At 37.6% G+C, this 12,690-nt stretch overlaps 2 protein-coding genes and 1 long non-coding RNA gene across 4 annotated transcripts in view; 1 reads left to right on the forward strand and 2 right to left on the reverse strand.

Moving 5' to 3' along the window:
• mfsd8l1 (major facilitator superfamily domain containing 8-like 1) overlaps positions 1–4,165 on the reverse strand; it is a 27,876-nt gene extending 23,711 nt beyond the window's left edge. Inside the window, exon 1 of the mRNA XM_086161603.1 lies at positions 4,025–4,165. The gene's annotated coding sequence lies outside the window, so the exon portion shown is untranslated. The remainder of the gene's footprint in view (positions 1–4,024) is intronic.
• Positions 4,082–8,339, forward strand: LOC147226049 (uncharacterized). The gene is made up of 5 exons (XR_015107269.1): positions 4,082–4,211; positions 4,353–4,421; positions 6,551–6,603; positions 6,796–6,842; positions 7,483–8,339. It is a non-coding gene; the product is annotated as an uncharacterized LOC147226049 (long non-coding RNA).
• Positions 8,340–9,823: 1,484 nt separating this feature from the next.
• Positions 9,824–12,629, reverse strand: polr2h (RNA polymerase II, I and III subunit H). 2 transcript variants are annotated; one of them, XM_086161854.1, is made up of 6 exons: positions 12,458–12,629; positions 11,968–12,052; positions 11,737–11,820; positions 11,264–11,357; positions 11,040–11,123; positions 9,824–10,325 (listed from the first exon to the last, which is right to left on the reverse strand). In XM_086161854.1, the coding sequence occupies exons 2-6, from the start codon at positions 12,038–12,040 to the stop codon at positions 10,208–10,210; spliced, it is 453 nt and encodes a 150-aa protein (XP_086017980.1). In that variant the 5' UTR covers positions 12,041–12,052; positions 12,458–12,629; the 3' UTR covers positions 9,824–10,207. The 2 variants fall into 2 exon arrangements, with proteins under 2 accessions (XP_086017980.1, XP_086017979.1); XM_086161853.1 differs by having other exon boundaries at positions 11,968–12,055.
• Between the last annotated feature and the right edge of the window lie 61 nt (positions 12,630–12,690).

Genomic DNA, 12,690 nt, shown 5'->3' on the forward strand with positions numbered 1-12,690 from the left:
TATCGCTGTGATTAAGGCAAAATGTTCAAATACCAGTGATATTGACCGGAGGTATCCACTGTCAGAGGAGACAAAGGTGTGAAGGGTTTCCTCCCTGACACACAGAAGGAAACATGCAAATGCATGATCTTGAGCTACAACAAAATATGAATAGGTGCTAAAAATTAGGCATGGGAATTTGGATTCTATGGTCTTTAATTCAATCGCTACTTTTCTCTTTGTATGGTCCTCTTTTAGTTTATTAACTGGAATTATGATGTAAATTCTTAACCCCCACTCGCCCAATTCAAATTATTTTTCAAATTCAAGTTCAAAAGAATGCACTTTTTTTTTTTGTTAATCATACACAATATTGTGCCTCTATTTTTTTTTTAATTCAGAGGGACAAACAGTCAGTACAGTATATATAGACCTCAACCCCAGAAGGTTGCACCTTTAACTTAAATAAAAAACACCCCTTTACTGATGTTTTCAAAGCAAAAAGGACCCCAAAGTAGGAACATTATATTAATAAAATGAGAGATATATATAAGACAAAATGCTCAAATACCAGTGGTATTGACCGGAAGTATCCCCGGGCCTCTTTTTAGTGTCAGAGGGGCCAAAGATGTGAAGGGTTTCTTCCCTGACACACAGAAGAAAACATGCTAATGTGTGATATTGAGCTACAACAAAATATGTGTAGGTACCAATAAGTACACCAGAGATTTTGAATACTATTTTCTTTAATTCAGCTGGTAATTTTCTTTGTGTATGTTTTTTTTTTTTTTTGGTTCATTAACTCAAAATATAAGGTAAAGTCCACCCCCGCCATTCCAATTCTTTATACCAGATCAAAAGCATTGCACATTATTTTGTGAGATATATTTGCATCCCTGTATTGTATCGTTCTCACAATATCATCAAAATTCAGCTTCGGATATTGGCAATGATTTAAAGCCAGAGGAATAACTTTGAACAAAAATGTGATAGAAAGCCATCTGTTACTGATGTAAGGTCTGATAACTCTGAGGCCTGAGCAAATTTTTATTTTTTTTTTAATTCGAAAAAACTGGCCTCTTCTAATTGATATTATTTTCTTCCACAATACACATCATGTGTATGGATTTAATATTTAATATAATATATTCAGGTATGACTCACTGTCATTCTGTATTTAGATACAAAATAAGCACGTCGTATTCCTTTATTCCCATTTAAAATTCCCAACTAAATGTTTCGCATGTCACGATTGAAGATTCTCGGACTTCCCCATCATAATGATCTGTCTCCTCGAACAGACGATCAGCGGAGTCTGCCGATATCAGCCCGATCAATACCGTCTCATGGAACAAGTATCCCACGAGAGAAGGAAAGTGTGTGTGTTTTACAGCACACCGGTTTAGTTTTACTGTCCTCCCGTTCAGAATAATTGAATACTGAATTTATTGCTGATTTTACTGTTAAGTACCAATATATTGCAGGGTAGCGCTTAAACCCTAATAATAGTCCATGGTTATTATTACAACGTGAACACTGTGGCAACTTCACTCTCCTCTCCATGTTGCCCGTGTTGGCTTCCTCTTCTTCTTTGATAAGATGAGATAAGAACAACTTTATTAATCCCGAAAGAAATTGTTGTGCCAGAGTTACAGAAAATATAACAGTAATAAATAATAAAAAGAAAAGGCAGAATTCGAAATAAAATAAACTATAAACTATAAAGTGTCTCAGTGAAACTATAAAGTGTCTTAGTAAACAAGTGATAAAACTATAAGTGTCTTAGTAACAAGTGAGGTAAGGAGTGCACAATAGTATGATAAAGGAAAAATTGTAGTGTACTGTTATGAAATGGTTTGTTTTTGAGCGAGGCGCTCTAGGTGCACTTTGCAGAAACTTGTTTCACGCTAGTCACGACAGTGCTCCCTTACTGCATGCGCTGATGCAAAACGAACAGGGTTCGGCATATGAATGTGTCTGTACTTTTTCACTCGACTTCCACAAATTGCACAAAATGAGGATCTACTAGCGCTGGAAGGATTAGCGGTGCACCCGGCTGCTGCAAGGAAAATATGCTATCTGGACGCCTGGAAGACCTTGCCTCTGTACCTTGTAAAGTCTTCCTTAATACTTAAAGAAAACTTTATTTTACAGGATAGTTGTTCCATCACGTGTGTTTTTACTGCTTCAGACAATTTGCTTCGGATCAAATTAGAGATATAAAGATCCCGGCCCAGAATGCTTAGATGTTCTTAATCTTCAGTGACTCAAATTACAGGCTTTATGCACTGGACTAGTCAACTGAAATTAATTCCTTTTTTTTTGGAGCATGGAAACTACTTTTGACAAAGATATGACATATTTCATTATATCAGGGGTGAGCAAACTACGGCCCGCGGGCCACATCCGGCCCGTTGGTCTTTTTAATCCGGCCCGCCAAAGATTGGTAGTGAATTCATACTTGATGTGAATGATTGAATGATTGGATCAACGAACGTGGAGCTCAAACAGGAGATTATTTCATTTTTGGAGCTGCTTGAGAATTTTCCTGAGTTGATTGACACAGATTAGCTTTGTGATTAAGCCCTTACTGCGGACATACTGACACACATGAATGAGCTGGAAGTGAAGTTACGAGGGAAAAACCGGTTTGTGCATAAAATGCAAGCAAACGTAAGAGCTTTCAAAACCTTCAATATGAAGGTTTTGAAAACAAGCAAACAAGGCCAAAAAGTTTGCCCACCCCTGCATTATACCTTCAAGTGCCAACGATACAGTGGCCTCTGTCCTCTTCTTCCAGAGAACGTGATATTTGAAATCCAACAAAAGGCCCTTTTAAGATATATCCGGGATCAGGAGCTATTGATCAGCTTAGGTTCATTTCTCCTTCGGCACAGGCAGAAATACCCAGATGCCGGTGTCGACCTCGGGATCTTCCTGTTTAAGCAGCTCTTTTACACCATCTGGAATCGTAAAACCACTAGTGCTCGCCGGCCGCTTCCAATACAGAACACATGAAGATGTTATTCATCAGAAATAGTTCTGTTTCAACTCCCCTGGAGCTGCAGGGAGGACCATTTGGGGACAAATACTGGAAGTTGCATTATTTTAAATTTTGCAATTTTTGCAAAATTTTGTATTTCTACTCTCAATAAAATTAAAACACTACACACCAAACACAAGACACAATGTTTGCAGTTCAGGTTTGCAGCAAGGAGCTCCTGTAAGCTCCAGTGATTTGTTTCAAAAGGAGGCCCTGCACACGCGCTGGTCGATAGCTGTTTATGACCGCGCTTGATGGCATCTGTCAAACGGCTTAGCTGAAGCGAAATCCACAGGTTTGATTTGTACGCGCTTTAAACATCTGCTGATTTCAGGGTCCTCCGGTCGTCGATGATTGATGGGGTCTTTTGCGAGAAACCTCAGATTGATGTGTGAATTTAAATGCATTACATTGTGCACGACACTGCGGGCTGCGCTCTCTGCAGGGTCTTCAGCCAACGCGGCATAATTCACTCTTATCCGCTTGCTCGACTGGAACGCGGCACCTCGTGCAAAAAAAAGCGACTCTAAGACCAATATAGCCTCAGAAACAAAACAGATATACCAAAGAAATGGAAAAACAGTTCTTGAGATGACTCCCCTTTGGGCAACTATAGATGCAGTGACGGGTTTGAGTCATTTAGCGACACAATTATCCGGTAATCTCATTGTCTGACATCAGCACAATGCTTTTGGAAGCAAAGACACGAGAGAAACAATTTTAAGCATAAAAGTAGTGTATTCTAATAAAAAACAGTATCTCTGGAACCTCCCTTTTTTTAAACTTTAGGCAGGATTACTGTTACAATAACAGTATTACATTGTCAAGGAAAAATGACCATCTAATTACATAAGTTAGTAGAGATTGATTTGATGCATGGGATGTCAAATTTTAAACTCGTCTAAAAACTAATAGAAAAAAAATAGAAAATAATAACAGAAAAGAAATTGTCGTCCAACATGCTATAAGGCCTCGAAGCCACAGGATGTAGCTGTTTCTCACCTTGCGTTCTTTCTTCGGTTATTTTGAAGAAGTGGGAAACCTGGGTCACCGCGACAACCAGCAATCCCAAAACTTGTAGAAAGAACTCAGTCAGCTGCCGCGGGAAATCACTTGCAGAAAGCCCAGGAGAGCAGAAGGAGTCGGATGATCGAAGCAGAGTACTTCTACGATTGGATTATTTACAGTGGCACGTTTCCATTACCAGGGCTTTGTGAGATGAAAATCATGTGTTTATGGCGGATTGCAAATCAATCCAATCAAAATATGCTCCCACTTTGAACTTCTACATTCATTCATTGATTATCTTTGCCGCTTATCTGGTCGACAGGGTTGCAGGGGGCGGGGGAACCCCAGCTGTCATTTGGAGGTCGTCATTAGACGCCCGGAGCCGCCAAATGTGAGTCAATAGTGCCGCTGCAGTGCTATATAAGAAATAGACTTCTTGTCCTTGACCAGCTGCTATCATGTTTACTCTTGCAGTCACTTCCCACATTACTCTGTTTGTGCCTCACAGTACCTCTGGATCATTTACATCAGGGGTTCCCAAACTTTTTCCTGCGAGGGCCAAATAACATTTGGCATTCCAGAAAGCCACACATAACCAAAAATTAACCCTGTCTAGGATCTTGACAGGGAAAAAAATCAGAAAATAAATAATAACATTATTAATGAATAATGTCTCATCTCTTGACAGATGAGATAAAAAGCCTTTTCTTTGAATTGAACAAAAAAAAAAAAGTCTCTTCACTGCAGGTCAAATACCCTGCATTCTGAATCTATTTTCTCTTACCTAATCTTTTCGCCATTATTCCGTGTTATTTGACAGGGGTGTGTCCAGGAATATTTTTTTGGAGGGAGGGGTTTCAGATAAGACACAGTCTGCAAAAGGGCCCCTGATTGAGGGCCACTGATTTACATGGTCACTATGTGTTTGGTGTAGTCGCCACTCACTCCACATTCAAAAATGAAATGGAAAGCGAAAAATAAACCCCCGCTTTTGTTTACATTTTAACATTTGTGAACAAACTTCTCTTGAACTCTCAATTTTTCTGATGCCAAATGATGTGAATATTCTCCATGATGGACATGATTAAATCACATAAAATTGACCCTTTGTTGTGGATTTTCCTTTTTCTTTTTCCAGATATTTAATGTACTGGGAAACTGTACTTGCTTTAAGTGCTCTGGGTCAATATCTATGCGGTTCGCTTTTTGGCACATGAACGTTAAATGATGTTAATCTCGCCAATTACCCGTTGCATATTCAGCGGGAGAAGACAGAAAGTACACTTAGTTAACACGGTTGTAGAAGATTGTCTTGCTTGTCTTGCTCACAGGGTCACAAGCATCTGAGCCAGTCAACAGTGGATGAGTGGTGAGGGACACACATGTGGCAGCCAATCACAAAGCAGAAAAGCAGAACCGTTCACATCTACCAATATTTGCTTTGTCTTCGATTAAATCACATGTTTTCGATCTAATGAAAAATAGTATCTAGTATCCAGAGACAATCAGCACAGGCATTGGGTCAACATGCAAACTTCCCCAGGTCCTCAGCGGTCAGGCATGTTTTCCACATTGCACTTTGGAGAAGATGATAGTGGTTAATCTACAACAGGGGTGGGCAAACGTTTCAGCTCAGGGACCGTATTGACTTTTAAAATTTGACAGACAGGCCGGGTCAGCACAAGATAAGATACATATAAAAACGTGTAAAAAATGCGATAGTCAACCATACACATCAGACTCGTCCGACATTTGTTTTGAACATACAACCAGCTTGGTTTTGAAGTCTATGACGTTTGCTTGCATTTCATGCACAAACCAGTTTTTCCTTTGTAGCTTCATGTCCAGCTCATTAATGTGTGTCAGTATGTCCACATTAAAGGCTAAATCCCAAAGCCAATCTGTGTGATTCAGCTCTGGAAAATTCTAAAGTGTTCTCAAGTAGCTCCCAAAATGAAATAATCTCCTGTTTGAGCTCCCACATTCATTGATCCAATCATTCACATCAAGTATGAATTCTGTACCATTCTTTGGCGGGCCGGATTAAAAGGACCAACGGGCCGGATGTGGCCCGCGGGCCGTAGTTTGCCCACCCCTGATCTGCAACAATATCTGTTAGAGTTTTCTCTCTACATTCATACCTATGTACTCCAAATATGTTATAATTATGTTATTTCGCTGACTCACATGAAGACAGCCAGACATGCTTTCCATCTTTGAGCACAAATGACCTTTGTCCTTGAACAGGAATGTGCCCTCCATGACCGTAAATTGTAATGGGCATAAACATCTTTGGACAGGAATCACCCTCCCCGTCTGTATCATCCTGGACAACATAGCATATGCATGAACTATACTATCCAATGAAAGTTGTTATGTAAAAAAACACATTCACACAATAAAAAGCAGAGCAAGGAGGACCTCGGTGGGATTCTCTGGAGTCTCCCCCTCTGCAGAGCTCAAAAGAAAAGTCGCTTGTCTGTGTTATTTCTTATGATGACCTCAGTCTCCTCTTTACAGGCTTCAACTAAGACCAGCATGAATTAGGAAAACTCCCCAACAATCTCGAAAAGGTTGGTAAACAAAATTATCTCCTTAATGGTTCGCGTCCTGTCTCACCAGGCGCAGAAAAAAAATTGTCTATTATCCATCGGGCCTTGGAAACACCCTTAGGTTTATCTTGTTGTTTGTTGTAATGAGACACAATGTGGCACACTCAGATTATTTCAGCCAAGCAGTGATTCCTTTAAATTTCTTTTTCACAGTTAAATATGACCGATTCATCTCCCGGACAAGACCTTTTTATGTCGAGGTACAAAAAACACAAAACAAAAAAAAAAAATGCAATACAGTTGACTCGCTACTTTGCGCTTTGGCTTTCGCGCCCTCGCTACTTTGCAGATTTTTTTTTTTAATTCGGTTCTCATTAGTGATTGTTCTTTAGCGTCTTTTGGCAGTATTTGAAAACGTTTTCGTGATGAAATGGCCATATTTTAGCCTCAGAAGAAAAAAACTGTAAATATAGTTAAATTAAACTTAAATGAATTTTATAAAATAAATGAAATACAAGATCTCCTTTGCTGGCACACATTCTTGTAGGAGATGACTTCTCCAAATGTGGACATTTGGGAATACAAAAACACTGTTGATGCCCAGCTGGACGCAGGTTGAAAATATAATCATAAAAAAATAAAAAATAAAAAATTGTTCTAATATTCTGATACCCAAACAGCTCGCTGCCTTGTGTTATCGTCTGTTTTCCATCCGGCCTTGGGAGCTCTCTTGGGTTTGTCTTTGGCTCATTGTTTTTCAGTATTTGAACTTTTTTTTTGTGATGAAATACCTATATTTTAGCCAAAGAAGAAAATAACAGTAAAAAATATAGTAAAATTCAAATAAAATTAATTTTGTAAAATAAATAAAATATGAGAGCACCTTTTTTCTGGAAGGAGATGCCTTCTCCAATATGACTCCTGACAACATCAGTGGCTTAATAGACCGCCATTCGAGACGATGACGTCTGCCAGCGAGGAAGAAGAAGAGAAGCGACATGAAGAAGAAGAAATCAAAGAAACTGGTCTAACACTCACACAACTTGCAGCTATGACAAATGTTGCAAAAGCCCTGTTCCAAGATTGGGACGACGATATGTTTCGGTCGGTCCACTTTTGTAACTTGATCAGCAGATTATAAAACCGTTTTCAACCGGAGAAAGAAAAAAGCAGAGGCAGCAACTGCAAATAATATTGTTTCTGAAGAAAAAAAAATCCAGCGTGGGCCTTTTCCAACTGACTGTAATTGGGACGATGATGTACTCAAAGGTTGAAATTGCAATTTTTCTATAGATTAAATTTACCACAGTTGCTTAAGTGATGATGAAAGGCCTCGTGTTGACTTTGCTTCGTATCAGAACACAGTGAACTTTGGGGAGTGAGGGGGGAAAAAGAAAAGAAAGAAAGAAGGAAAATATGATACATCTATCATCATAGGTCAGGGGTCAGCAGCCCACAACTCTGAAGCCACAGGGAGCTCCCTGTGGCTTTTGAAAACAATTAATTTAAGTATAATTATTTAATATCATTATATTATATTATTGTTTATGTTAATATTATAATAGTATTTAATTAAAATGTATTTTGTCTTGGTTTGATCATTTTTAAAATGTGATTTTAAATGTGAAGATTATGGTTATGAAGATTACATTTAATATAATGTGTTAAAATTCTTTCTCCATGCGCCAGTAAAAGGATGACAACACACAGAGGATGTGCATCTTTGGTTTGTTGTTGATGTTGAAAACGTTTGTTGCATGGAGGAATGTAATTGTGTTTTCTCTGCAGTTGTTCATTGATTTAAAAAAATGCAACACATTTTGTTTATACATAGCATGAAAAATAATGTTATATGCCATGTTAATGCAAAGTGAAAAATCTAAAGTTAACAGCCACTTAATTTGTCATATGTCATCTTCTATCGGGTGTGGAGGGGTCTCCCACACATTTTAATTACATTTTAATCATGTCTTAACTCTGCTCTCTCCTTGTTTGTCCCAGCCCACACACATCCTGCCTATTATTTATTTTAATTGCCATTTATTTTTGTCACCCAATTTATATTGTCGTTTAGGTCTAGCTGTCACTATTTATATTGTTGTTTAGTTTGAGTGTATTTTTCACCCTCATTGTTCCTTTATGTTTCCCATTGTCATCCCTGATGTTGTTGTCATTGTCTCTCTATATCCTGTCTTCTGCCTTTGTATTTATATTTATATTCAATACTCATATATAGTTCCCTTTTTTTTCTCTGAAATTATAACTGTTATCCTGCTGTGACAAAGGAATTTCCCCTATGGGGATCAATAGTTAATCTTGTTGCTGTTTTTTTTTTTCTGATAAAACAGTTTCCCCTGATACTTAAGACATTGCACAGCCCCTTTATGTACCAGTGCATTTTGCTCAGTAAATCTATGAATTTCAGTTCTTTTTCTTCTATATTGGCTCCTGTTTATAACTAGTCATCACTCTGACCTGAGGCCCAAAGCAGTTTTATCAGCATTTTTTAACAATGCAGTAGCGTCATTGAAGTATTTAAATAAAATCCCCCCCCCAAAAAAAGAGGATAATTAAAAAAAACCACATCAACATTTGAGAGAGCAGCATCTTTAAGAGCTATAAAAAGCAAGATGGTGTTTGTTTCTTATATTCCAGATAATTTATGATGCCTCTTCATGCACATATGTGGAATATGAGAGAACAGTTTGTAATCCTACAACTAATCCTGTGACAGCCATTACCAGTGACATTGGCGAGCCTACATTCCACACAACAGCTGCCTCTTTCTTGCTCCACTCCTAACTCAATAGTCTCCCGAGACTCTGCATTTTAGTAAATCAAAAAAAAAAAAAAACGACATGGAAAAAAACGCAATACTGGCTATTTGCAAAGGCAACAAAAAATCTGCATTCTTTAAATTGAACTGAAGAACACATACACACTCTGCCTATTCGCAGATACTGTTTCATCTGATTGTCCATAAATCCGTTGTTGCACTTTGAATACAGTGAAGTCCTCACATTAAAGATAAAACATGTTAAAAGCAGCTTGTGATCGCAAGCTCTTTACTTTTGACGTGGTGATGTAGAAAGCTTCTTAAACCCCTCCCCATGACGACCATGAGACTTAATTTCAGACTATTACAAGGTACAAGCACAGCTCTTTTGTCTCAATCATTAAACTAAAATCTGTGGGAAAAGGGAAAAAAAAAAAAAGTACCAACCCTGCTTTGAACTCCAATGCATGGCTTGATATGCAGAAAATACACTTTTAATAGGAAACGCACATCATGGCCAGTACGAACAAGCACATTGATAGGACTTGACAGGCTAAGACTCCCCTTTGTATAAAAAAAAATCTTTATTTACAGTTGGGCAACAGGGACAGCAGTTTTGAAGTGTCACAATGTTTCTTGCACTAGTTCATTGAAAAAAAAAAAAAAAAAAAAAAAACGCTGGAAGTATGAAAATATTTTATAATTTCTACAAGTGTTCTTTAGCCATAGAGCACTTGAGCACTGTTTTATAACACGGATCAGTTCGCCTTCATGATGTTGGTGCATCAGCTCCAATTGCCCCTCAGAGACCAATAAAGTTTTTCTGATTCTGAATGGGTTTAAGAGGTTCTAGAAGGCAAGTTTCTTCATGAGAAGGTAAACTCTGGAATCCACCTCGAAGCCATGGAGGTTGTTGGCATCTCCCTGCAGTCTCATCAGGAGGCCGCCATAAGATACATAAGCAGAGCTGAAAAAGTGAAAAAAAAAAAAAAAGAAAGAAGAAGGCATTTATACAGCTGACTTAAATATTTTAAACAAGAGGGATGACGAAACTATTCAAACACCATCTTTATTGGAGCACTTTTTATTTGTTCCCTGTCAGATTCTGTATTTGCCACATTGAATAAGACTATTGAGAAAAATTGACTAAAAATAAGCAGCTTCACTTTAAAAAAAAGTACGATATTCACACACACCCTGTTCATACATATGCACATGTAGAAAAACCGATTGGTTATGTTGAATGAATTACTTATTTCAGAAAAATGTAAAAAGTGCCTATGAGAGGTACGATTTGGAAAGTGGAAACTATTAATGTAAAACACATTTGCAATATTACTGTGACAATCATTGTACTGATAAATGTACTGCTGCTTAAATAAACGCTTTTCTGGCATGGTGTTAACATATACAAACTAAGGATTAAATAAATATAGAAATAAATATGTATTGTTGATGCTTAGCTGTATCACATTTTGCTTGGATTTGTTTCTGCTCAAGTGAAAACGTCCAGTTCTGTTTAATTAAGGTAAAAAAAAACAAAAAAAAACAAAACTGAATTTATTTTATTGAGAAGCATTACTGTGCAAAATAATGCTGCCACTAGTTAAATAAAATTTGCTCAGCATGCCATAATATTTACAATCTGAGGATTACATATGAGGTAAGGAACATCACTCACAGGCGTGTGGCTGCTTCTGTTGAGGTCTCATCACCCTCAATCTTGTAAACCTTACCATACATCACATAGTCAAACTGGTCAGCCCTGGAAAATGGAAATCACATGAAATTAACAAGGTATAAATGACCCTTCAGGGAGGTCTCCTTTGGCCAATATAGACTAATGACATGGAAAAGGTATTTGATTTTACTGTTTACGGGGTTCAATTGAGTCAATTGCCATACCTCGATGGCCGGTCATCCTGAGGGTTGTACTCGCCATCATCAGGCGTTCCGTCTTCATACAAAGTGCTGGCAATGACAAGCCTGAACTTGTCACCTTAAATAAACAAATAAGAAATTGATCACCACTTTAAGTTCAACCGAGAACTGCGCTTTTGATATTTGATAGTCATTTGTAGTAGTAATTGAGAAATATTTAAATTCCTTAAACTCCCTGTTTAGCTGTTGCATGTGATGCAAGTTGTGTGGAAAAAATCGAACAAATAAATTGTGAAATTGCAGGTAGTTATACTGTAAAAATGTTCTAATTAGATATACTTACTAGAATTGAAGTATATCAAGTTATATTAAATGATTTTCATTAACTGCTGAAAAATGCCAGTTTGTTCTGGTCGTATTGTCCAAAACGTTCAACAACACAACCAAGAATGAATGCTAATAAGAAGCATATGGGGACAAAACTACTGTTTCCTCACCAAGATCCACAGGATAGATCTGGATGTTCACGTCCAAGATGAGGTCCATCTTGAAAGATTCACTTTCACAATGCAGACGAGAAACTGTAGAGAATAATTTTTCAAAATTTGTAAATTGGTAGAGCATTTAACAAGTGTTAATTTTATATACCAAAATACTGCAATCGATCAATCAACATTTAGGATAATTAAAATCATTTCTTACAGTAGTCGCCACAAAACAAAACCAACCTCTGTCAAATTTTTTGCCATCCGGATCAATGTCTTTGACATCGAAGATATCCTCAAAGAGAATTCCAGCCATTTCTCAAAGTACCTGCTAATACAGAATAAAAAAAAAACCCATGTTGTAACTGAATTTTGAGGTTTCAGCTCTTGCAAAAATCATAAAAATATAGGAAAAGTTGGCTTCACTTTTGTTCTTATTTAAATGAAGAATGAAATGAGGCAAATGCCTGTAATAACTTCAGGTTTATCCCATTGAAAGGAGGCTATCACAGTTAGCTGTTCCAAAAATGTTTACACCTACAGCAGGGTTTAGTGAGCGAATATATGCATGATCATATCTGTATATTAGTGTTTCACTTGTAGCTGCCGTTGGCTTATGGTTGCTGAATCTACAACTTGCTAATTATCATCATTTCATTACTTTATCGTGATCTACATACGTAAAGTTAGCTGTTAGCTTTAGCATACTCGGTATCTGTTTCCCGAAGCTTACCTCAAATAAGATGATTTTTTTTAATTTTCTTATCGCGTATTAGATACACACGTTACACGGTCACCCAGTTTTCTTCGTCATCCGTTTGTGTTTGTGTATGTGTGTGTAATTTTCGGTATGCGTTGGATCAGTCATGAAGTGTAAAATTCACAAGTTGTACCATGGAGAGACAATGTGCTCAACCTTTGACACGCGTTCTACTTCCGGTTGATGTTAATCCTAGTTATTTCATT

This window comes from Fistularia commersonii, chromosome 16, assembly GCF_037954325.1.
Source record: "Fistularia commersonii isolate RoL2024-O1a breed Wild chromosome 16, RoL_Fcom_v1.0, whole genome shotgun sequence".
NCBI classification, from domain to species: Eukaryota; Metazoa; Chordata; class Actinopteri; order Syngnathiformes; family Fistulariidae; genus Fistularia; species Fistularia commersonii.

Excerpts from the sequence above, each read along its gene's own strand:
- polr2h (XM_086161854.1), bottom strand. The coding sequence starts at position 12,040 with ATGGCTGGAATTCTCTTTGAGGATATCTTCGATGTCAAAGACATTGAT. Across the intron at positions 11,124-11,263 it reads CAGGATGACCGGCCATCGAG|GGCTGACCAGTTTGACTATG; the intron begins GTATGGCAATTG and ends TCCATTTTCCAG. Across the intron at positions 10,326-11,039 it reads ACAGAAGCAGCCACACGCCT|CTCTGCTTATGTATCTTATG; the intron begins GTGAGTGATGTT and ends TCACTTTTTCAG.